Source organism: Onthophagus taurus, chromosome 7 (assembly GCF_036711975.1).
Source record: "Onthophagus taurus isolate NC chromosome 7, IU_Otau_3.0, whole genome shotgun sequence".
Lineage (NCBI taxonomy): Eukaryota > Metazoa > Arthropoda > Insecta > Coleoptera > Scarabaeidae > Onthophagus > Onthophagus taurus.
Window position 1 is genome coordinate 1443758 of NC_091972.1, and position 25787 is coordinate 1469544.

The following is a 25787-nucleotide window of genomic DNA, read 5'->3' on the forward strand; positions in this document are numbered from 1 at the left end:
CAACATTTTTTATGCACCTTTTCTTTTTGAATAACGAAAACTCAAACGTCAGTGTGACATATCTATTTCAAAATATGATAAAACAAAACTCCCTGTTAATTTTGCCAACTTTACAATAATTTCGCAGGTATTATAGAAAAAAAAATGAACTATACATAATAATTCATTAAAATATAACATGAAACATTATAATCTACAATTGTGATTAAACCTTGAAATTTCAATAATTTTTGCTACAACATTTTTTGACATTTCATTATGACAGAAAAAAGATTTACATTTTTAAGAAAAAAAATGTCTTTTTCCTTGATTTATGTCAAGATAAAAATGGTGTAATCGTATAAAATGGGGAAAGAAAAAGTAACAAAGGTCAGGAGAACGTTATTGGGTAAGAAATAAGCTAAAAAAAATTAAGTGTAGAAACGTAGGGTATTTTTGTAAATTATTCGATTACCACACGGTAAGTATCAATTGATGTATTGTTAAAGTAGGTCACAATGGTGAAAATACGCCCTAAACTCCCCTTTTGTGAGGGGCTTCTCGTTGCAGAGTAAGGAACCGCATGCGCCAATGTACGCGTGAAAGGAACGAAACCAAAATTGGGGTTAGTCGCTAAAACGAGGCCGGCGTGAAAATGTTTGGCTACATTGTCTTCCAATTTAAAAATGTTTCAATTTTTATTTAATAATTATATAAGTATTAGAATTAACAAAATTAGTAACTAAAACATTAGTGGTAGTACAAACAAGAAATCAATCAATTACACAAATAATTAGATTAGGAAGATTATTTTTGGAATATTTCTAAACAGATTCTAAAAATGTTATTTTATTTTATTAAACCATAAATATGGCTAATATCGTTAAGTGTTGCTTTAACCCAACGAATATATCCGATATTGTTGAAACTGTAGTGCAAAAATGTACAGATCCCGGATGTAAGTATGTAAAATTATTTATGAATATATTATATTCCTTTTTCATAAAACTCATTACAATTTATAATAAATCTAAAATAATTCAAATCAGTAAACATTTTCGCGCGATACTTTTAAAATATTCACTCGCACATCAATCGTTAGATGACGCCAGTGTCTCGTCTGCGGCAAAACGTCATTCATTAAAATGAATCTGTCAAGAGTTGATTGTTGAACGGTTCGTTGTTTTTAATTGTTAGCAACAAATAAGATTATATTAACGATGTTTGGTAATTAATTGTTCATTTGTTAACCGAAAACTATACTTTTCCCTTCTAAGTATACGTTTTTGTTTTGTACTTTTAGGTTGTTGCGGTTGCTGCAGTGCCCTTAGGCCTAGATACAAACGATTAGTTGATAATATATTCCCCGCTTCACCTCAAGAAGGGTTAATAAAAGGCAATTTGGAAAAGCTAACGTTCTATTCGTTGAGTTCTCCAGAAAAATTAGATCGTATAGGTGATTATTTATATCAGAAAGCTGCAAGGGATATATCTCGAAAAAGATATGGGTGAGTTTATTTATTAAAAGGCATTTTATGTTACATTTTTGTTAGTTAGTGTTGAATGGATAAAGATTTTTATGATTAATTTGATAAGGTTTATAGAATTAGATAAGTTTGTAAAAGTGTCAATAAAGATTTAAAGATTAATTTAAAATTAGAAAAGAGTACAAGATAATTCTTTCCTTTTATTATTTAGCTTTGTTATTATTGCAATGGAGGCTATGGACCAACTTCTTCACGCCTGTCACTCTCAACAACTTAATTTATTTGTGGAAAGTTATTTAAAAATGATACAAAAACTTTTAGAATCAACCGAACCTGAATTACAAATTTTGGCAACTCTATCAGTAAGAAAAATTAATTGCAGTACACTTTAATATTATTTAACTATAATTTTGTTTTAGTTTGTTAAATTTGCCAACATTGAAGAAGATACCCCATCGTATCATAGAAGATATGACTTTTTTGTTAGTAAATTCTCTTCAATGTGTCACAGTGGGGCTCAAGGGGATAATAGAAATAGAATTCGCGTGGCGGGAATTCAGGGTTTACAGGCTGTGGTTAGAAAAACTGTTTCTGATGATTTAGTGGAAAACATTTGGAAACCAGTTCATATGGACAAAATCGTGCCCAGTTTACTTTTTAATATGCAGGTAATTTTTGTGATTTTCAAGGCCTTTATGCAATTAAAATAACGTTTTAAACGCAAGTTGTGTAATTAAACGTAATTAGGGTCACTTAACTTAAATTGAAACTATAAAATGTAACTTTTTTTTAGGAATCAAGTTTTTATTTAAAGGAACCGAATAGCACCGATATTATCCCTGAAGATCATGCGAATGATCCCCCAATGCTTGCGGAAACTTGCTTACGCGAATTGGTGACACGAGCATCGTTTGGGCATATTCGAGCGGTTTTAAGACCCGTTTTAAAGTAATTGGGGATAAATTTATTTTGTAAATTATGTTCCATTGTTATTTTTATTCCTTTCCAGACATTTTGACTTGCACAAGTTATGGGTTCCAAATCAATTTGCAATCCATACATTTCGAATCATCATATTTTCAATTCAAGTAAGAAATTAAATTTAGGACTAAGTATATGATAGACTGGTGCGAATGCTTTTTATTTTATTTTGGTCATAAAGATAAAAAATTTCATGAGAAGTAGATTATAGTGTGGTATACAGGGTGGTTCAGTTTTTAATCGGGAAACTTTACTAGGACGTAGTACTTGCCAAAATAACACAAGTTTTTTATATAAACATAGGGTCGCAACTCTTTTGTTTTCGAGCTATGAGCGATCAAAGTTGAGCTAAAAATTTACATTTTATTATTTATTTCGGCTATAAGTAAACCGAAGAATTTGAAATTTGGTATGTATTTACTACTGGTTAACATCTTGTTTTCTAGCATACCTTAAGCTTCCCTAGCGCCCTCTAAGGGGATGAAATTCACCACCCCCTTGGTTCTTTTTAGAAGAACTTTTTAACGCAATGCAATATTAACATAGAAAAATATGGGTTGTACAGCTCATTCTTTAGTGGTTCTTTTTTGTCTCTTTAGTTTTTCTCTTAAAATTGATAGTTTTTGCGTAAAAAAATAAAATATGTTACATTGCGCGGCAAAGCGCTACCTACAAATAAAAAACAAAATTTTAAGTTGGCTATGGAAGATGTAAACTTACCAGGATTTTGGGCTAACACAATAACACAAATTATTTACGATTTCGTCTCTTGACTTGTTTTCTCATTAAAGTAATAAAAAATTTAATTAAATTTAAGTTAAAATAATCATTCAAAAGATAAGTAACATTTAATAATAAATTAAATAGTATACTAAAAAAATGGAAATTACAAGAGAAAAATGTTAAAAAACAAACAGAAAACTAATTAAGAATCAAAATGAAACAAATTTATCAAAAAAACTCATTACAAAAATAAACACAATTAATTTAAAAATTGTTCAAACTGCATGCCATTGTTATCAATATTTGAAATATTATTTATTTTGCTAATATTTGAAACGGATTGTTCCTTAAAGTGTTAGCAGCGTCTTTTATTTTTCCCAACAGTTCTTCCCGAGTGTTTATTGGAGCGGCGTAAACTAGATTTTTCATATAGCCCCACACAAAAAAATCTAAAACGTTAAGATCAGGAGACCTTGGTGGCCAGGCAACGGGACCTCGGTTTGCCTCTTGATAATTGACAGGACCTAGTCGTCCTATCCGTCTATGTCCATAACGTGCGTTACACCATGCACGTATCCATCTGAAGCCAATGTTGCTCCAGATCACCTAGAGGAACGTCCGATAAACATTCCGCCAAATCGTTTTGCAAAAAATTTAAAAACATCGTTGCGTTCAAACGAGGTGGCAAAAAATAAGGCCCACAGAGGTTATTATTAATGACACCCATCCACACATTAAAACTAAACTCTGTTTGGTAGGTTTTTGGACGTATTGCATGGGGATTTTCATGCTCCCAACTATGTAAGTTATGGTAATTTACGACACCCCTTCTTGTAAACGTGGCTTCATCTGTCCACAAAATCTTCTTACAAAAATTTTGGCCACCTACAGAAAGTTACTCTTTTAGGACCATCTTCAGGTCTTAAATTTTGTACAGGTTGAAAACGATAGGGTTTCCTGTGGTCCTTCTTCACAGTTCGTAAAATTGTACTTCTTGAGACTCGTAAATTTTGAGCTTGAAGTAGTCTAGCAGCTATGCGACTGCTTAATGTGCTGTCATTATCAAAAAGGTTTAAAATTGCTCTTTGGTTTCTGTTATTTTGATTATTTCGTACTTGCTGGGTATTTAAACCATATTGTCGAAAACGTTGATGTGTATTGATAAATACCTGAGGATCAGGACATCTTCTATTAGGAAACCTTCTAGCGTATTCTCTAGATGCCGCTTCCGCATTTCCATCACAAAAACCATAAATAAAATGAATGTCTGCGTATTCTTCTGTCGAAAATAATCGTGGCATGATCAATTTTTCGTAGTTTTTTAAACAATGATCAACAATAAAAAAATAATGATACTTTTACTTAATAACAATCAAGAAATATTTTCAATAATTGTCAACAATTAAGAGGATTTAACGTAACTAACAGCTCGTCTCAATACAAACATAAATTGTTTTTTGAAAATCAAAGCCAACTTTTAGAGTAATTTTAGCTAAGCATGGCGCACAGTGGTCTAAATGCGAAAAAACCCGAACAAAAATATTTTAACGCAGTTTGGGTTGAGATAATTTTTTGAAACTTGGTATGTGGCTATAGGACTATATGCTAAAGACTTTGTGAACTTTTGGATCAAATATGTCAACCGGAAGTACTAATTTACTTGAGGTCACAGTCTATTTTTTTCATATAATTTAGGTCCTTAGAATTGAATAAATAAAAAATTTTATACAACGCTATTAAATCGTGAAGGATAGCTAAATACAAAATTGTTTAAACTAAATTGGTTATATAGTTTACTTCGATGTAAGGTTTCTATAAATAAATCTTTAACTACAGAGTGTCTCACATATCTGGTTCGTTAGAACTTTTTCAGGTTCCACCATTCGTACAATTTTGAAATTTTGGTAGCATGGGTTGTTCATTCGGAACTTTCAATCTAAAATATTTTCAAGATGGCTGCCACTTCCGGTCTACCGAAATAGACCATAACTTCGTTATTTTAAATGGAATGCTATAGTTTTTATTACACCATTTGATTGTACGTAAAAAATAGGTCAACTTTGATAAAAGTTATTGGTACCTAACGTTTTTTGTTTTCGAGTTATTTTGGTTCTAAACTTTTTTTGGTAAATTTCACCATGCTCTTTAAAACCCCATATCTCAGCCAACGTTCATTCAAAAAAGGTCTAAATTGGTACGATTATTCTTCAAGTGCTGTCAAGTAGATTGTCATTTGTTGTATCGGAGTATCTTATACAGGATGGTCAAAAATTGAATTATTGTTTCTCCATTTTCAATGGCGAGAAAGTAGAAAATTTTAAATGGAACGAACCATGCTTTTTTAGCCAATCAGAAATGGACTTTAATTCTCTATAAATTATCTACGTTGCTTAACAATATGTGTTTCTTCTTGTTCTGTTTCAGACCATTCTTCGTCATCTTCATCTTCGTTGCATCCTGCCTCATATAGCTCTTGTTCTGATTCTTGTTCTTCGTCATATTCATCTTCTTTTTCGCCATCTTTTTCTTCTTCCTGGTCTTCTACCTTGTCTATTATAAGTAATCTTTTAGTCTCGATACTCATCTTTTTATGTTTTCTAGAAATGTGCTGTTGAAAATTACTTATAAATGGATGTGAGCTGGGGGGGGGGGGGGGGGGGTGAAATGGGGCTGAGTAGCAGTCTTTTAAATAGATCTTCATTCGTATCCAATCTACTACATTTCCTTGTGTGGCTCTCTCTAAATTCCGACAACCCTCCAATAGGTAGTAGAGCTTCTTTAATGACTGCAGATCCATGTATTAAAATTTTATGAACGCTGGTTGGCATATAGTACCAACTATAAAATGGACGTACTTTTCGGCAGTTTTGAAACAATATTTATCAAATTCATTGTAATTAATATTGTACCCACTGTTTATTGCAGCCAAAACAACGCCAAATCGCTGTATTAGTTCCTCGTCAATTCTTTAAATGAAGTATAAAGTGATTAGTACATGCGCGCTTACTATAAAATTGTCATAACAGTAATCTCTGATGATAATTTATTAAAACTACGTATCAACTAGTCACCTTCCAAGTTCTAATTTCTAATCTATATGAAATGTGAAGCAGACACACACAAAACCGAATGTATGCATGGAGAACAGACAAACCAAACTTAAAACCTTCTAGCACTACCGTGCATCTGTGAAATTTTTGCTCTGCATAAATAACATTCCATTCCAGATGATTGCTTCAAATTCCAATCAAAGAATTACAGACCTACAACATGTATGAATAATTCAAATAAAGTTTTAAGAAAACGAAGACTTTATACCTTGCCATCCACCATCGTGAAATAAAGAGAAAAGTTAACACTTACACATTTTGAGATATATGGCTGAAGGGAGCTTATTTGGTTTGAAATATATATTTTTCTTCGGTTCTTATAAGAGCGGCATTTTCATGCACCCATTGTAATCTAATCGGTCTACAAAACCGTATAGATTATGGTGTGGGGTTCTTCCACAATACAATATTATTATCATTGTCTTCCAATCGTAATGGGACTAGGAAGACACAAATAGCGAATCATCTTTTCCCTCTGCATTTGTGATGAACTTTTGTTTATAAGTTGAATGACATCCGCTACCATCAAACCCCCACTTACAACGTAATATAGAATTTACATTTACATTTGGATAATTATCGAAACAATTAAAAAAAATTTTTTAAATATTATTTAATAAAACTGGTTCGAAGTGTTTCTGAAGAAGGTTGCAACATGGCATCCGAAACGTCAAACCTTTTCTTAAAAGACGCACGGCAAAACCCGAAAGTTTCTAGTGTTAGTTCTAGTTTTAGTTTTAATTTTAGTTCAATTTACTCCGGCCGTGAAAGCGTTCGTACTTACAAAAAAAGTAGATATTTCAAGTGTTCCAGTTTTTTGCCGCACTGTATCTAACAACCACTTCCGGTTGTTAGATATGCCTGAAACTTTAAGTCTGGTATTCCATTATTGTTATGCAAGTTTACACCAAATATACGAGATTTATCTTTTAAGAAAAAGAATATAAGCATTTTATATGAAAACGGTCAAATAACACACTCAGTCACTGATCATCTTTGATCGTTAATATCTTGGAAAGGAGCAAGTTAAAGCAAGATGTGGTTATCATGTTATATAGAGCACATCTCAAAGAATAAGAATATTCTAGCGACAAAAGTTCTTCTTGCGTCTTCTGCGAGATATATATGTTAAAACATTTGGTTGTAACTTCAAGTAGGTGTTAATTAGCTTTAAAAGAAGTGCTTATTACGTATTTCTGCAAAAATATTTTAAAAATTAGAAAAGTGCCAAATGAAGACCTTTCTATACTGTTCAAGATAACAACAACGCATTGTCTTGAAAAAGTGGAACACAATATATTTTCTTCATCTAAAGTTGTAGCATTTTATGATATTTAATACACAAGAATTGTAGTACTGTTTTATTGCGTACAGTTAGCACTAGAAAGTACATAACACTTTATTCCTTTCACCTCTCAGTCTATTAGGACCTAAAGTACATATAACATGTAAAAAAAAACGAAAAAAAAAATTTCGAAAATTTGATTTTCGTTCACATTTTACCGCTTGTGGACCACTGTGTGGCGGTACATGGCACGACATTCCATTTTTTACACAAAAACTATCAATTTTAGGAAAAAAACTAAAGAGACAAAAAAGTACCATTAAAGAATGAGCTTTATAACCAATATTTTTTTATGTTGATACTCCATGGCGTTAAAAAGTTCTTCTACAAAGAACCAAGGGGGTGGTGAATTTCATCCCCTTAGAGGGCGCTAGGGAAGCTTAAGGTATGCTAGAAAACAAGATGTTAACCAGTAGTAAATACATACCAAATTTCAAATTCTTCGGTTTACTTATAGCCGAAATAAATAATAAAATGTAAATTTTTAGCTCAACTTTGATCGCTCATAGCTCGAAAACAAAAGAGTTGCGACCCTATGTTTATATAAAAAACTTGTGTTATTTTGGCAAGTACTACGTCCTAGTAAAGTTTCTCGATTAAAAACTGAACCACCCTGTATATTGAGGATCTTATTTCTATATGGAAATTATTGGAGTTCACTTCCTCTATCTCTCTTCCCTGCCACATCCATTCCTCCCCCTCTCTTCTCCCCCCCTTTGCAGAACTTCATGATCTTTGTCTTCTTAACGTTTACCTCCAACCATTTTATCTCCTTCATATCCACCGTCTCTCTAGCCATGACCACCACCCCACCATTTGCCCCCTCGCGAGTCTCTCTTCCAAGTCCGTCGTATACATCGCAAACAGTGTGGGATTAAGCGGGCACGCTTGTCTCAATCTTTATCGTCCCGAATACCTCGCTTAATTCTTCCCCCACTTTAACCATAGCCATTGTCTTCCTGTACATCTACTTCACTCTTTCTATCAGCTGTTCTGTGATAGCTCTCCTCCTCATTTCCTCCCACATCTTCCCTCTATCAACCTTATCAAATACCGCCTTCAGGTCTATGAACAATGCATGCAACTTTCCTCCCTTCTTGTTCAAATCCTTATTTGGCAGGTGTTTCAATGTGTACAGGGTGTCCAAATTTCGATGGGTTTACAGGGTATCTCAGTTATTATGAAACATAGAAAGTTGCGGCTTTCGCGAACCTGAGCTACTTTTTTGTGAAACTTACAATGGCGCAAACCAAATTTTCATAGCCCTTTTCGTTTTTGATATACAGGGAGTGTTTGAAATTTACGATTTTCAAACACCTCCTGTATCTCGGCTATCCGGAAACTTAGTAAAAAAGTAAAAACGGGTTCTAATAGATTTTTTCACGTGGAATCCAATGGTGCACGTAGAATTTTTCTAGTCATCACGGTTTTTGAGTTATAAACACAACTCAAATACTAAATACTCAACTTCTAAAATACTTAACTCTTTATAACTCAAAAACCGTGATGACTAGAAAAATTCTACGTGCAGCATTGGATTCTACGTGAAAAAATCTATTAGAACCCGTTTTTACATTTCCGGATAGCCGAGATACAGGAGGTGTCTGAAAATCGTAAATTTTGAAACACACCCTGTATATCAAAAAGGAAGAGGGCTATGAAAATTTGGTTTGCGAAAAAGTTTCATAAAAAAGTAGCTCAGGTTCGCGAAAGCCGCAACTTTCTATCTTTCATAATAACTGAGATACCCTGCAAACCCATCGAAATTTGGACACCCTGTACAGTGTGTCCCAGGATAGATGTTACAAGAGGTATAATGACTTAAAAATGTTTGAATTTTATTTTATGGCTAAGGAATTAAGCCCTGCTTGGTGTGAACAGAATTTTAAGAATATTTTCATATTTTGAAAACAAAGGCGACCTTGACAATGAATCGAAAACTATTTTTAGTTTAGGTAAAGTAATCTTTTTGTTCATGATACGGAAAAATTTTATTAAGAAAAGTTATTCAAAATGAGAAATTATGGTCCTATACAAAATTTCAGAAGGATCTATCTACTTAGGTTGAACCATCACATTTTAGTTTAAATAACATAAATCTTGTATAGTAATTGAAATGTGAACTAAAGCTGAGGTATAATACAATTTATTTGTTAATATTTACTACTTAAGTCATTTTTTTTTTCAAGGCATTTTTCATTGTATTTTTTTTTTCTTCACTCTGATCTAACCTAAAATATGATGGTTTAATCAATGTAGGTAGATCTTTCTGAAATTTTGCAGAGTGTCATAATTTTTCATTCTGAACAACTTTCCTTAATGACATTTTGCCGTATCATGAACAAAAAGCTTACTTTACCGGAACTAAAAACAGTTTAGCTTCACCATCAAGGCCGTGTTGATTTTCAAAACATGGCAATATACGTAAAATTCTCTCCACACCAAGCAGGGCTTAATTCCTCAGCCTTAAAATAAAATTCAAAAATTTTTAAGTCATTATACCTCTTGTAACATCTATCCTGGGACACACTGTATATGTTGTCTCTTCCCTTCCTGAATCCCGTCTGCCCATCCCGCCACAACTCCCCCCTCTCCATTTCCTCTTCCAATCTCCCCAGCAGTACCTTTGCATCCATTTTAAATGTAGTGTCCAACAGGGTGATCCCTCTATAATTGTCCACCACTCTTTTACTCCCCTGCAGGCAAGGACAGTAGAATCTAACAGGACTGCTACATCCATTGTATTTTTGTAGTCCACTACGGATTGGTTGCCCGCACTCTACGTCACACTATTTGCCACGCCTGGTTACTGTCTGTGTTTTTAGAGGTTATATGATAGACATTAATACGTCTAAAAACATAAAACTTCAAAAATAATATAAATAAGTCTAGGATATAACCTCTAAAAACACAGCAAACGCATAGACCATAACAACAGATGGGCGTGGAAAATGATGTGACGTAGTTTGCGGGCTGGTTGTCACAACAATAGATGTAGCAGTCCTGTTAGATTCTACTGTCCTTGCCCTGCGGGCATATTATGCCAATCCTCCACCTGTCTGGATACCCCTCAACTCTCCATACCATCTTATTACCATCCATAACTTCTTCTTCATTGTCTCCGTCGCCTCAAACCATGCCTCATTCTCGACCTTATCCTCTCCTGGCGCCCTTCCCCTCTTTAGTCTCCAAAAAAGATGTATTTGTGAACATAGTTTGTAAACTGAATTGTTTTCTGGTTTATTGACTAGTATTACTCAAACTACCAAATAAGCAATCACATGAAATCAACTCTTAAATACCTTAGCAGCAAGCGACCTCTGCTTAGCTTTGTACAGGTGTCCCAATTTCGATGTCCGCATAGGCTATCTCCGAAACTAAAAGAGATAGAAAAAAAGTAGCTTACATGTCATGATCTCGTTTTTCGAGAAAATGCTAATGCCGAAAACTCCAAACGGCTATCGTCTTTTGTTTTCGCCCTATCGGCAAAAATTGAAAATTTTGCGAAAACGATAATCGCGAATATCTCACTTATTATCAAAGATGGAGTATTATAAATAAAACATTATATGGGCAACTTTTTACGAAGAATTCAGTGGCGTAGGTAGAATTTTTTTCCCATCTTTTATTTTCGAGATTTGAGACATAACTTTATTTTTTTAAATGGAAACCATAGTTGGCTATGACCTAAAATAATTTGTTATTTTCTTCTGATAACAAATATATATAGTTTGTGGGGTATATTTCTTATAGTTATTGAATAATTAACAAAAATTCATTTTGTTCTATGTAAAACTAATGTATGTATTTAAAAGTTAATGTTGCTATGGTGATAACCATACATACTATGATGGAACATAATGTATCAATTTTTTTGTTCTTTCTAAAACTATTGTATGTATTTAAAACTTAATGTTGTTATGGTGATAACCATACCATGATGGAAAACATTGGGTACGTTCAGCAGGTGTCAACAGTTGAATTAAATCAGTCAGCTAGTTGTATGAGCTTTAATACAGCGGAACGAAATCGGCTGAACAAGCAATTGAAAATTAGCAGTTCAGCATAACCTAAAACTATGGCCAACAATAATATTTTTGAAAATATTGTGTTATTACAAGAGATAATGGATGATGATTTTATGGCTCATTTCATTTTATACAGTTCTGTCAGTTTTCAAAATTAAAGGGGAGAAACAAAAAATATTAATCCTAACCTAGAATTTCACAACCGCTGACAAACTAAGCGCAGATTACTTACGCTGAGATATTTACTAAACTGCTGCGTAACAGCACTGACTTAGCGTGTCGTTCAGCCGCGACTGCTAATATAGCAACTCAACAGTTGACACCGGCTGAACGTGCCCATTGTTTCCAATTATTGCCAAAGTTTGTAGTAGTGTTTGAAAATTCACTAACAACTCTGGCATTATGTGCTGGTGCTCCGTCATATTGAAAATATATCATTTGAGACTTATTTAATGGTAAATTGTGGACCAAAGGCACAATGTGCTGCCTTGATATATTGAAGTATTACCTGAGTTTAAGTTTTTATGGTTGATACTATATGCCAACATTCTATTATCTAAAACGGCACACCAAATATTGAACCCCAACCTTCTTTGAACACTCAGAGACTTCATTGGTCCAGATGACATTTTGAACAAACAGCAGATTATTTAATTTTTCTAAATATCATCTACAAAATTCTAACCTTAGATTGACATCTCCGGCACGTAAATAATGAGTGAGCCCCGCTTTGTATGGTTTATACATATTTGTATTTCATATTCGGGAGCAGCGGCTTTTGGGTCAGACGTCTTGTTCAATTTCTCTGCAAGATATTGATGGATTTATCGCAGGTGAAGGCAACACATTGACTTCATCCTCTTGCAGGCCATTTTGGTATGTTTTTGCACGTGGACCAAAAATCTATTAAATTTTCTGCTAACCGGCTGAAGGTTCTTACGTGCGGTTGTCTTCTTTCCGGATACCTTGTGAAATATAATTTCGCGGCTAACGTCGCATTCTTATCTGATAACATATAGCATTCCATCATGTTACATTTTCATAATTTTCAAAATTCATTGTAAAATTTTATTCGGTTTTGTTATACTTTGACACCTAAGATGCTGGTGCATCGTACCAGCTCATAATGCCAGAGTTGTTATCAAATTTTTAAATACAAACTTTGGATAATTATTTGATACATTATGTTCCATTATAGTATGTATGGTTATCACCATAGCAACATTAACTTTTAAATACATACATTAGTTTTAGATAGAACAAAATGAATTTTTATTAATTATTCAATAACTATATCGTCCCCTTTCTCACGTAGTGGCGTATCTGACATGCACACAATTTTACAGGAGATGCAAAAAACTAAAACTCTATAACCATAACTTATTAAAACACAAGTAATAATAAAGATGAGGTTATTAAATTTGGACAACAGGATTTAGAAGGTTGCTATTAAAGATGTCTATGTCAAATGGGAAATATAACCCATAATTTATTCTTTTTTTGTTAAAAATATGCAGTTACGTCAGTACGTGACTTTGCACCAGATTCATTATATCAGATACGCCATAGACTATTTCCCTTTATGAAAATAAATTACACAAATTTATACGAGGTTTTATTGTGAACTAATTCGGAATATGCAAAAATATTTATCTATAATAATAATTAATTATAATTAAAGATTAAAAAATGTTCATTAGATACCTAATTAAAGTTTATTCTAAACAGAAACAAGAATTAATGAAAAACGAACTCAAAAACTCAATTATTTTTTTCATGAGGTAAATTAAAAATAAATTGTTGACATTCTGGAATGCGAACAACTGGATGGTTTCCTCTACATAACGAAACAAGATCATCAAATTTCTTTCTTGAAATATTTATTGGGTGTTTATTCAAAACAGCGACAGGGAAATCCAAAGGGTTCTTGAGTAAACGTTTGAGACGAATGCAGTCGTAAGTATTCTCAAGATGACTAGTTTTAAGAAACAACTTATCAGGTTCAGTTTTTCGCACTTGAATCTCCTTAATATCAGTCCATTTTATGCGTTTACCAGATTCGGATATTTTCACATTTAATATTCGAATTTCTTTCGAAAGAGCTTTGAAATCCTTGAAATCTTTGTATGTCATTGGAATGACGTTATAAGGAGACTTTTTTCGTGCTAACCGAATCACTGGGTGTAACTGTGAAGGCATAAATATACTGCCAGCTGTGGCAATAGCCTTAGAGATTGCACTATGAGCAGAATCGCCTTCGTTCTGACCATGGTTAGTTTCGAAATAGCTTAGAGTAATTTCGGTCAACGCTGAAAATTTGTTAACTGCGTACATCAGCATTGCTGCAATTATAGAGTTTTTATTTTGCCCATAACACCCATCAGAGAAAAGGTTCGCTTTCACTATTTTTTGTTTTTCACTGTATTCTTCTAAAGTCTTGAAAATGCAAGTAGCGATTTCCGAAGAACCCCTTCTACTAGCTGTTTTATCCCAAGAAAAAACAATTACAGTCTTTATTTGCAATATTATAAACAGTAAAATTAAATGTCGATAAGCGGCTTTTATAAAATATGGCACTTTCTTTGGATATGGGGACGTATATAACTTGTTGAAGGTCGAAAACAGCACATAAAATGTACGGATTTTCTTGAGCTTCAGATTTACATACTGCTTTCTTTGCACGAACGGCTGTTTTTTCTGCAGTATGAAGATTATACCTTTCTCTCAGATTCTCTTTCACACTTTCATCACCCTCGTGAAAAGTAAAACATAATGAACATTGGTCTTTTTTAGGGCTACTAAACGATAAATTTTGTTGTTTGAAGACTCTTCGATAAGTAGCATAACTAGGTACTCCATGGTTTCGTCCCTGTTTTTCTAATTCTTCCACAAAGAAGGTGTACATTTTACTCAAACTTAAGTCTGGGTGAAGATATAATTTTGATGTCTTCGCCCTACAGAAATGTGACTCCATCCGTGGAAATTTGTCTATTTGCTGTTTAATCTCAATTAGCATTTTAGATTCTTTTATTTTATGTTCACGTTGTCTTTGCCTTCCTCCTCGTTTTTCGTTTTCTAAAACACCAGTGTCGGTTACTTTATTCAGGGCTGTTCTTTCACATTCTTTCAGATATGCCTAGGGTACTTAAGAACATTTTTTTGCAGACAACGTGAGGCTTCTTATCCATACTCAGTGCGTATTTCAAGGTATATTTTCTACGTGATTCATTTTTCGTTGTTGTTCGAAACTTATTTGAGACCTTAATATGTCTTATTAGAAATTCACGCTGTAGGTGAAGGTTACCAAGTGCAAAAAAATCAGTGAATATGCATTTTCTCTGTTCTTCACTAATTTCGCAACACTCCTTACCCTTTGCTTTACATACTACACTGTCACACCGTGTTTTCATGGTTCTAGCAGGAACTATTTTCTTTGTAGTAGAGCTGATGTACTCCTTACCTGAGAAAGAAATTTAAGAAGGTACTAGTGATATACCGGTAATATTGTTTTTCAAGATATACCTAAATTCCTCTGTTTTTTAGCAAATTTTTGCGCATTACTTCGTTGAGTTCGAGGTGAAACCTCTTCTCTATCCTCTCCTTCAACTACAAATTCCTCTTGGATACATTTTTGCTCTTTGCCATGCTCACAAGAATCTCTCTCCTCAATAAAATGACGGAAACACAAAAGAACTTCGCATCGATGGCATGCCGCAAAAACTTCTCCTGTGCATTTGTGAGCTTCACAGATTCCAAATGGAGGGTCATCATCAGAATCATATATAGGAAATTCACTGATATCATCGCAGCTGTCGATTGGGTTAGTCCTTTCGGTCTCTTTTAAATTTATTGTATTTTGTGTTTGCTTTAGATTAGCTAGTGGTACATCATCTTCTGAATCAAAACTATGTGAATCCTCAGAGACCGTCTGAATGTCCAGAACTTTCCCGTAATACCACTTTTTAACGTAACACATCTTCACCGAACATCCCACTGTTAAATTTTTACAGTTTACGGTTTGTAATTCATTAGCAGCAAACATTTTTACTATTGTCTCGCCACTGTACAAGTACATCCATTTTTTAATTTTATTATCAAAAAACACAGAGCACAATATGAGCGCAAATTACACCGTGAACACAATTGAACACAATATCAACAATCGTATGACAGATACGCCATATTTATGCTGTTGGCCAATTAAGCATGCTAGATTCACACATACCGTCGTAACTGACATAGGTCAGTACGTGAGAAAAAATTAAAAAATATTAACACATACGACAGTACAAGATTAACGAATTCCTAGTATTGTGTTGGGAATTCAGATACGCCACTACGTGAGATGGTGTGGACGCTTTAAACTTACTTACTGCCGGTATATCTCATTTTTTCATTTTTTGCTAGATACGTCACTACGTGAGAAAGGGAACGATATGAAATATACCCTACAAACTATATATATTTGTTATCAGAAGAAAATAACAAATTATTTTAGATCATAGCCAACTATGGTTTCCATTTAAAAAAATAAAGTGACGTCTAAAATCTCGAAAATAAAAGATGGGAAAAAAATTCTACCTACGCCACTGAATTCTTCGTAAAAAGTTGCCCATATAATGTTTTATTTATAATACTCCCTCTTTGATAATAAGTTAGATATTCGCGATTGTCGTTTTCGCAAAATTTTTTGATTTTGCCGATAGGGCGAAAACAAAAGACGATAGCTGTTCGGAGTTTTCGGCATTAGCATTTTCTCGAAAAACGAGCTACTTTTTTTCTATCTCTTTTAGTTTCGGAGATAGCCTATGTGGACATCGAAATTGGGACACCCTGTACAGAAGGTGTTTGTTGTATAATGTGAGCATACACGAATTATTGTACTAGCTAATAAAGCCCAGGAAAGAGTGGTCTTAAATACCAAATAGTGATCTTAGATAATTTAAAGTACCAGAATTATACACCTTTTTGGGAGTAATAAAATATAAGTAATTTTTTGAAACTTTAGGCTCAGTATTCATATACTGTTGTGGAAAGTTTAATGGCTCATCTGGATGAAAACTCGAAATCAAGTCCGAAAATACGAACGAGTATCGTCGATGTTCTTTCAAAAATAATAGCAATAGCGGCAGGGGAAAGTGTTGGTCCTAGCGTCCTGGAAATCATCAATTCTTTACTCAGCCACTTAAAAGATTCCGTTAAAAACCCGATAAGTCAAGCTGAAGAAAAAATGTATCAAGAGGCTTTAATAAACGCGCTGGGTGAATTCGCTAATCATCTACCAGATTATCAAAAAATTGAAATTATGATGTTTATAATGAATAAGATTCCGTTCCCGTTGGTTGAAAATCGATCTCCGGCGGATAACTTATTACAGAGCATTTTATTGAAAAGTTTATTAAAAGTTGGGACGAAATATCAAACGATTCAATTGAATAATACTTTTCCGGTTTCGTTTTTGGAACCTTTGTTGAGAATGTCTTTGGCTCCGGATCCTGAGATGAGATTGTTGGTACAAAAAATTCTTCATACTTTAATTGATCGACATAGTAATTTGGAAAAATTAACTAAACCAATGTAAGTTTTTTATTTTTTTGTAGTCTTTTTAAGTATTTTTAATTAATTAAATCATTTCAGTGTAAACGTTGAAAAAATACAATTAACTATCGAAAAAACTTCAAGACCTGATCTTATTTTTATTAATAAACACGGTCCTGTTATTTATGACGCCCTTTATACAAGTTTACAAATGGATTCGAATGGGGTTGAAAATATTGAAGCGGTGTATACGACTTTAGCTCTGTTATATGTTGAATTATCAAGTACAGAAACGGCTATTGACATATTACAGCTGATTCTTGGGTATGTTGCAACATTTCTATTAATTATTCTAATTAATCTAAATATTTTTTTAGGATCCAAAGTCTCGCATTAAACAGTACAGTTTTAACGAACGATCTAAAACATAATCTACATTCAATCGTGATCAGTTTGTTAGCATTGGTTGCAGATGAATTAGCAATAAAAGAGTTAAAAGATTACTCAAAAAAATTAGTAGCGGCTCGAAAACAGGATGCACCTCATTTACTTCCAGATTTATTAGAACGTTACCCAGCCAATTGCGAATTAGCGAATAAACTTCCACACTTACTAATTGACCAAATGGCAATATGCGAATATTTAAAAGCGGGCGGTTTAGATCCAACCCGATTGGCACAAACGTCACCATATGGTGCTGGGGCACCGGGTACGTCTTCGGGAATGCAAAGACATAGTTGGGTTGAATTAAGTGCTAGAAATAGCGTTGCGGAATTGGGTAATGTTGAGATTGATAGTGCGAATAGTTCACCTGGAGTTCAAAAGGTTAATTGTTTTTTTAATACTAAAATATATCCTAAAAATCCTTCCTCCAAATATAGATGAGAGAAAAACTTTCAAGTTTATGTGATTCCCGAACAAAACCTTGTGATGAATGTGTTTGTTACTTAGCGAATATGTCCGATTTTTGTTCGTCTCCTTTTAAACCTGAACCAAATGACAATTCCCCCACAAAATGTATTACTTGTGTAAGAATTCAAAACTACTACAAAATATTAAAAGAAAATAGTGAATTTTTTTATGTATATATAGAAATTGCCAGAAGAAGCGTTAACTTTTGAAAGTATGAAAAAAGTGTTAACAGAACAAACGGATTCTAAAAAAGAACAGGAAGCAGAACGGCGAGAACAGATAAGTCATACATTTAGGACAGCACCTTTTTCAGAATTGGTTCGAAAAACACAACCAAAAGTAATTATTATTGCTGATTTAATTTAATATTTAAATTTATATTGATTTCTTTCAGCATGATGCTCTTCAAAGTAAATTAAATGAAATTTTTAAATCGTTATCAGTAAACGAAGGTCATAGGAGTCCAACAGATAGAAAGAATAATGTTCCGGTTTATGAACAAAACTTTCCCGAACTGTTTGTGCATTAAAAATAAAAAGCAATAATTAATTAACTAAATTTAATTAATAATTGATATAATACGTAATACTAACAAAATTGAAAAAGCGCCGTTGCGCCGCTTGAAACCTCTTTAAATAATACTGTTTAAAGTATACCATTTAAAAGAGATTTGTTATTTTGTTGTTTTGGGTAGAACGTATGTAACATAAAATACAATAGTTTTATGTTATTTTACTCTTCCTCTCTATTTAAATTTTTCTTTTATATTTTTTATGGAATAATTAGGTATCTTGTTATATATTTATCTATTTTGTGATTGGAAATAAATCTATGTGATATAAAATAAACTGTATTTTATTATAAATTAAAAAAAAAACAGAAATAAGCCATGGGGAAGTGGGCGGAACACACGTTGCCTAAATTTTGTTTACAAATATCAATCAGCTCCGAAAAGAATGTTGGTAAAGTTAGTTTTCTTTTGAAATATCAATTATACGGTGAAGGAATGTTAAGTAAGGTCAGCTTTCTTTTGAAATGTCAATTGTATCGTGAAGGAATGTCAGGTAAGATTAGTTTTGTTTTGAAATGTCAATTATCCCCCGAAATCGGGGCACACCCTGGTAGAACGAATCTCTTAGCTCCGAAAGACAAGAGGTCCGAAAGCTTTTCAACCGGGCCAAGACATTAGGTGAATGGGAGAAATATAAACAAGCTCTAACGAATTACACCAAAAACATACGTAAGGCAAAAAGAGAGTCTTGGAGGAGGTTCTGTGAGGGAGTGAAAGACACACCCAGCAGTGCAAGAATTCACAAGATTCTCGCTAGAGATCCGGCACTACCCCTGGGCTCACTTAGGCGGCCTGACGGTAGTTTTACGGACTCTAGCAGAGCCTCGTTGGAGCTTCTCATGCAGACTCACTTCCCAGGAAGCCTGATGATGAGGGCCGATAATGCCACAGCGGGCTATTCCTGCAAGGCAAAGCGCCCCTCAAATACGGATTGGAGCGTGGCTAGAAAAGTCGTCACTTACACATCCGTGGACCAGGCAATTCAAACGTTTAAGCCGTTCAAATCGCCTGGAGAAGACAATATCTTTCCTGCTTTGTTACAGCAGGGGAGGTCTTTGTTGTTGCCAATTTTGGTAAAAATTTTCAGAGCGAGTGTCGCCTGGAAATATGTGCCGGCAGAATGGACTAAGGTACGGGTATCTTATATACCCAAAGCGGGCCGTTCGGTCCCTACTCCTAATGCCTTTCGACCCATCAGCCTAACGTCATTTCTGCTGAAAACCCTTGAAAAAGTTCTGGAACGGTATATCAGTACGGTGCCATTGGTATCTGGTCCACTGAGTCGCCACCAGTATGCTTATCAAGCGGGAAAATCAGCAAAATTGGCTCTACACAACTTAGGTGGTAGAGTATCCAGGACGCTGCAGGATAAAGAAATCTTGGTTTGTGCGTTTCTGGATATAGAGGGAGCGTTCAATAACGCAATACCACAATCTCTTGAAAGAGCTGCTCTTGACAGGGGAGTGGAAGCAACTATAGCGGGTTGGATCCGCAATATGCTAGATAGTAGAATAGTTTCTACTTCACTCCACGGTGATACGATACGCTTCAGGCCGGGAGGTGGCTGCCCGCAGGGAGGGGTGTTATCTCCCCTGCTTTGGTCCCTCCTAGTTGACGATCTGATTGCGATAGTCGAAGCCGTTGGTGTGGAAATACAAGCTTATGCTGATGACATTGTCGTTATGGTCAAAGGAACCTGTTTGCCGAGGATATCTAAAGTCCTCCAGGTGACCCTAGATACCATTTGCGCTTGGTGTAAGGGAGAGAACCTCTCAATAAACCCGCAAAAGACAATTGTTGTGCCCTTCACCAGGAAGCGAAAGTTGGATGGACTAATCCGCCCAACTATCCAAGGTGAAGAAATTCCTTTCTCAAAGGAAGTCAAATATCTAGGAGTAATCCTAGACAAAACCCTGTCATGGAATGGACATTTGCAGGGAGTTTTGCACAAAGCTAGACTATCCTTGTGGACTTGTCGCAGTCTTACCCCTGAAAGACTGTACTGGCTCTATGTGACTGTGGTTAGACCTATGATCACATACGGAGCAGCAGCCTGGTATAGGAAAGTCCGACAGACTTCAGTTATCAGTAAACTTTCACGAATTCAACGTGTAGCTGGATTGGCAATCTCTGGTGCGGTAGGCACAACGCCAACTCTAGCAATGGAGGTTCTGCTTGGCCTATCTCCTCTGCATTTGCATACAGAGAAAGTGGCTAGAACAACCATTTACAGATTTAAGCAATATGCTCAAAACTGTTCCGACATGTCCTACCAATGGGCTGCGGAAGACATTATAAGCACTGATACTGTGCTATCAATGCCGTCAGATTTGGCGGTATCACTATCAGTGATTAATGCTCGATACCAGATTGTACTGCCTGAGCGGCAGTCTTGGATCGAAAATGAAAATTCTCTGGTTCGGGCAGACATTTGCTTGTACACAGATGGATCAAAAACGCCTGAAGGGGTAGGAGCAGGAGTATACTGCCAGACACTTCGAATTAAGCAAGCCTACAGCCTAGGTACGTACTGTACTGTATTCCAGGCGGAAGTATTTGCTATTGACATGGGTGCTAAAATCCTTCTTGAAAGAGGGGTGAAGAACATGACAGTACGAATTTTCTCAGACAGTCAAGCCGCTCTCCAGGCGCTGCAAGCCGTGAAAACGGTGTCGGCTCTGGTTAATGATTGTAAGAGAACATTAAACACACTGAGTTGTGATAACAGAGTCTCTCTGATCTGGGTCCCGGGTCACTCTGGTGTTGCTGGCAATGAAGCGGCAGATAAGCTAGCACGAGATGGCAGCGCTGAAGCGTTTGTGGGACCGGAACCAGCAGTTGGTGTATCATTTGCGATGGCCAAATATAGGATTGGACTGTGGGCTGAAGAGAGACTTCGCCTACTGTGGACCAGTTCTCCTGGAATGAGACATGCTAAGGTGTTTATTAACATCGCCACTGTCAAACCCGGGAATATTTTAGGACTTGCCCGTAGTAGCATAAAAGTTCTAATGGGTGTTTTTACTGGGCACTGCCGATTAAAAGCACACCTCAACTTGTTGGGTTTAGCCGACGATGTTGAATGCCGACTATGTGCGGAGGAAGCAGAGACGGTTGAGCATGTTTTATGCCACTGCCCTGCCGTTAACCGTATCAGATTCTCGATTTTTGGGTCGCAGTTTATCTCCTCAAAAGATCTGAATGACCTTTCGCCGAGTGAAATTTGATAACGATATCTATCGGGGTACAATAGATCCTTAGGGTCGCGGTGCAAGGTTGGTTGGTCCGCCTACCCGATATGTATTCTATGTAATGTAATGTAATGTATCCCCCGAAAAATGTTAAGCAGGGTCAGTTTTCTTTAGAAATATCATTTGTTCCAGGCAAAGAATGTTAAGGTTAGTTTTCTTTTGAAATGTCAATTACCTTTACCGTGAAGAATATTGAGTAATAGGCCCTATACATCTGCAAACAAATTCCGCAAACTGACGTTGCACAACAGATTATTGTGCAAACAAGGTTACCCATACACTATACACAATTTTATAAAAAAAACTTCCGTTGCTTGTGTTGTGTACGCATGGATACATGCCATCTGACGAAGCAGCCTGTTTAATTATAAAAAACAAGACACAATATTGAAAGAAGCAATATCACCACCTTCTACTAACACATGTGAAAAGAAACTGTCGTTATTGCACAATGTGTCGCACAAACCTCATACACAATGCAATGGGGTGCACAACGAATGGTGTTGCGCAACTAATTTCAAACATTTTTGAATTTCTGCAACATATCAATCAACACTATACACTACACAATTTTCCCAAAACAGCGATTGTTGCGCAATTGTTTGCAGGTGTATGTGGCCTATTATAGACACCATACACCTGCAAAGAAAAGTTGGTTTTATTTATTTGGATCTCAAGTAAAAAATGGTATGTGTGATCGTTGCGCACCGCCACGTAGATTTTCAACAATAACAATGCGTTCTTTCTTCTCAAGTCTATCGTAACCCCTACAAATACAAGGTTGGCCAATTAGTTTCCATTGCAGAAAACCAAGATAGATACAGGGTATCTCAGCGAGACCGGTCATTAGACGTTTATGGGGTCAGACTTAAGTATTATCAATTTCGAACTTTATTTTTTTAAATGGAACACCCTGTATATTTTTACATATTTGGATTTGTCTGTTTTCAAGGTTTATAAATAACTTTACTTTTTGCAATTTGATTCGGCCGTTCTCGAGTTATTCGATTTTTTCTAGAAAAATCTGCTCCAGCAGACATTTGTCCAAAAAATCAGAGAACACTCGATTTTTGGGATATCAATTTAGGATTGAGAACATGCTTAAAAAACATGATGGAGTATGTTTTGGTGCCGAGAACTGCTGTCTAGAACGTTTGGTCACTTTACTATGGCACGTTAACTTTTCAAAATTTGGAAGTACCATAACTTCATTTTTTTAAATGGCACCCCCCATATTTTATTTCTTAGGCGTCTTCGGTGTCTCATTCTACATCTTTTATATCCCATATGTCCCATACCTAATATTAATAGTTTGGGAGATAATTAGGGTTTTTTGAAAAATGCCCACATATCATATGGATATTTAGCCTAGTGTGCCATGAAAAACGAGCCTTCTCAATGAGTTCTAGTCAAAGACTCACTTGTTTACGTCACTTGATGCATGTGAGCTAATAATTATCTGTTATGTCCCTTAATATTAGTACTGAAACGAGTTAAAATCGATAACAATAACGAAAGTAATATTTACACAAGTCAAGAAATTCTTAATTTATTTTTTATGCATGAAAAGCGCGACAAAGTTCGTAGTATGATTCCCAGATCTTCTTTGGCAGCTCGAATTGAGGTGATAGGACTGGGCTCGAAATAAGCCAAGGTATATACCTCTTCCGTTGCATTATATACTACATTTTTTGGTCAGTTTAACACGTGATTAATTCGTCCAAAATGCAAAAAATTTGCTTCTATTCTTCTAAATATACCTTTTGTCATCGGAGATAAATGTGGATAATTTTGATTAAACATTCTGCAAGTTCTACTAAGAACTTTGTCGCACTTTTCGATGATTATGGAAGTATTTAGTGATAGTTCTGAAGAAGTAGAAGGTGTTATAGAAGAAAATGAAAATATTGATGATGATGACGACAATATTTTATCTAGTGAGGAAAACGATATTAGCGATGAAATTGAGGAAGAATTAGATCGTAATATTGAAGTTGCTGGTCGCACATGGAAATACATAGCTCAAAAACAAAGGAAAACAAGAGCAGCAGATTGTATTCGCAAAGAAAAAGGTTTGACAGAGAAAAGCAAGGATATCGAATCGATTCTGGATTGTTTCTTTTTATTTATTTCTGACGAAATTTTTGAAATTATTGTAAAATTTACTAATCAAAGAGCAAAAGAAATTATAAGTAAATATAATGAGACTCATGAAGACAACTTATTCAAATCATGGCAAGACGTAGATGTTACGGAAATACGTGGTTTCTTTGCAATACTAATTTTATCAGGAAGATTTAGAGAAGCAAAAGAAAACCCAGTTAATTTGTGGACTTCAACAAATATATCTTTATCAAGACCAATATATCAAGCTTGTATGAGCCGAAATAGATATTGCGATATTTTACGCTTCCTTCGGTTTGACGACATTTCCACAAGAACAGAGAGAATAAGTCTAGACAAACTTGCTCCAATTCGCGATGTTGTTGATAATTTCACAAAAAACTGCAGAGATTCATATTGCCCATCAGCATTTGGAACAATAGATGAGCAGCTGGTAAGTTATAGAGGCCGTTGTCCATTTAAGGTTTATATACCCAGCAAGCCCGGCAAATATGGGATAAAAATTTGGACATTATGTGATGCGACAACAGTTTACTGCTGTAATTTAGAAGTTTACTTAGGTAAAAAGGGAGGATCAGCTGAACAAAATCAAGGACCTCGCGTAGTAAAGACTTTAGCAAATCATTGGTATGGAAGTGGCCGCAATATAACGACAGATAATTTTTTTACTGATTTAACTCTTGCGGAAGAGCGTCTAAAAGAAAAACTAACTTTAATTGGAACTATGCGCAAAAATAGAAAGGACTTACCAAAGAGTCTTTTGGATATAAAATCACGTGCAGTATATTCGTCTGATTTTCTCTTTACTAGAGACTTAACATTAGTGTCCTATGTTACTAAACCAAAAAAATTTGTAATTTTACTTTCCTCTACCCATCACGAACATGACATTGCTGATGAAAACGAAAAATTTAAACCTGATATCATTCTGGCATATAACAAAACAAAAAGTGGCGTAGATGTTTTGGACAAACTTGTGCGTGAGTATTCATGCAAAAGAAATACGAGAAGATGGCCACTTAGACTATTTCTCAATTTGATTGACATAGCATGTTATAACGCGTTTGTTTTGTGGACAATAAAAAATCCGGAGTGGCACAGTGATTCCTCCATAACATATCGAAGAAAAATATTTCTTCAAGATTTGGGAATGGAACTTGCTAGGACACAAATTGAAAGAAGAGTAAAGAAAATTGAAGAAGATGGTCGGGGTTTTACAAATTTGGTGACCACAGCTATAGAAAGTACTGGAAGAAAAATAAGGAAAACTTGTAAGGATGATACCCCTAGTCAAGGTACTAAAAGAGGACGTTGTCGCATATGTCGTGGAAGTGATAATAAACATTCTAAACGATGCGACAAATGCAATCAATTTGTGTGCTCTCAACACAGCCAGTCTATTACCGTAAAACAGACAACTTGTACTTACTGCGCAAAAGATGAGGATGGGGAACCATCTTAAGGTACAGAAACATTATAATAAGTTGTTGGGATAGTATCATTTTCTTTAGGGTTGAAATAGGGTTGAATGGGATGAAATTATTATTATTATTTTTTTTGATTCCAGGTTCTACCTAACGAAGACTAAGGTTATTTATTTTTTTTTATTTATAAGAATATATCTGTTTTTATTTTTTGTTATTTATTAGAAATATGGATTAAAGTACTAAACACTGTGTTTTATTTAAAAATTCATAGAAAGTAAGGTAAGCTGGGGCAACTGGGCCCAGGGGGTAAG

The 25787-nt window shown here is 34.9% G+C and overlaps 2 protein-coding genes across 5 annotated transcripts; both read left to right on the forward strand.

Annotated features, from left to right (window-relative positions):
- The first annotated feature begins 285 nt into the window (after nucleotides 1-285).
- LOC111419916 (Protein EFR3 homolog stmA) lies at nucleotides 286-18951 on the forward strand. 4 transcript variants are annotated; one of them, XM_071198358.1, is made up of 12 exons: nucleotides 286-388; nucleotides 1283-1487; nucleotides 1678-1828; nucleotides 1886-2134; nucleotides 2260-2414; nucleotides 2476-2554; nucleotides 16662-17230; nucleotides 17291-17515; nucleotides 17569-18016; nucleotides 18073-18219; nucleotides 18284-18442; nucleotides 18498-18951. In XM_071198358.1, the coding sequence occupies exons 1-12, from the start codon at nucleotides 346-348 to the stop codon at nucleotides 18630-18632; spliced, it is 2565 nt and encodes an 854-aa protein (XP_071054459.1). In that variant the 5' UTR covers nucleotides 286-345; the 3' UTR covers nucleotides 18633-18951. The 4 variants fall into 4 exon arrangements, with proteins under 4 accessions (XP_071054459.1, XP_071054458.1, XP_022908570.1 ...); XM_071198357.1 differs by lacking the exon at nucleotides 286-388 and adding an exon at nucleotides 648-937; XM_071198359.1 differs by lacking the exon at nucleotides 286-388 and adding an exon at nucleotides 1101-1206.
- A 4820-nt stretch (nucleotides 18952-23771) lies between these two features.
- Nucleotides 23772-25511, forward strand: LOC139430882 (piggyBac transposable element-derived protein 4-like). The gene has a single exon (XM_071198333.1). It carries the CDS (start codon nucleotides 23772-23774, stop codon nucleotides 25509-25511), a length of 1740 nt encoding a protein of 579 aa, XP_071054434.1.
- The last annotated feature ends 276 nt before the right edge of the window (nucleotides 25512-25787 follow it).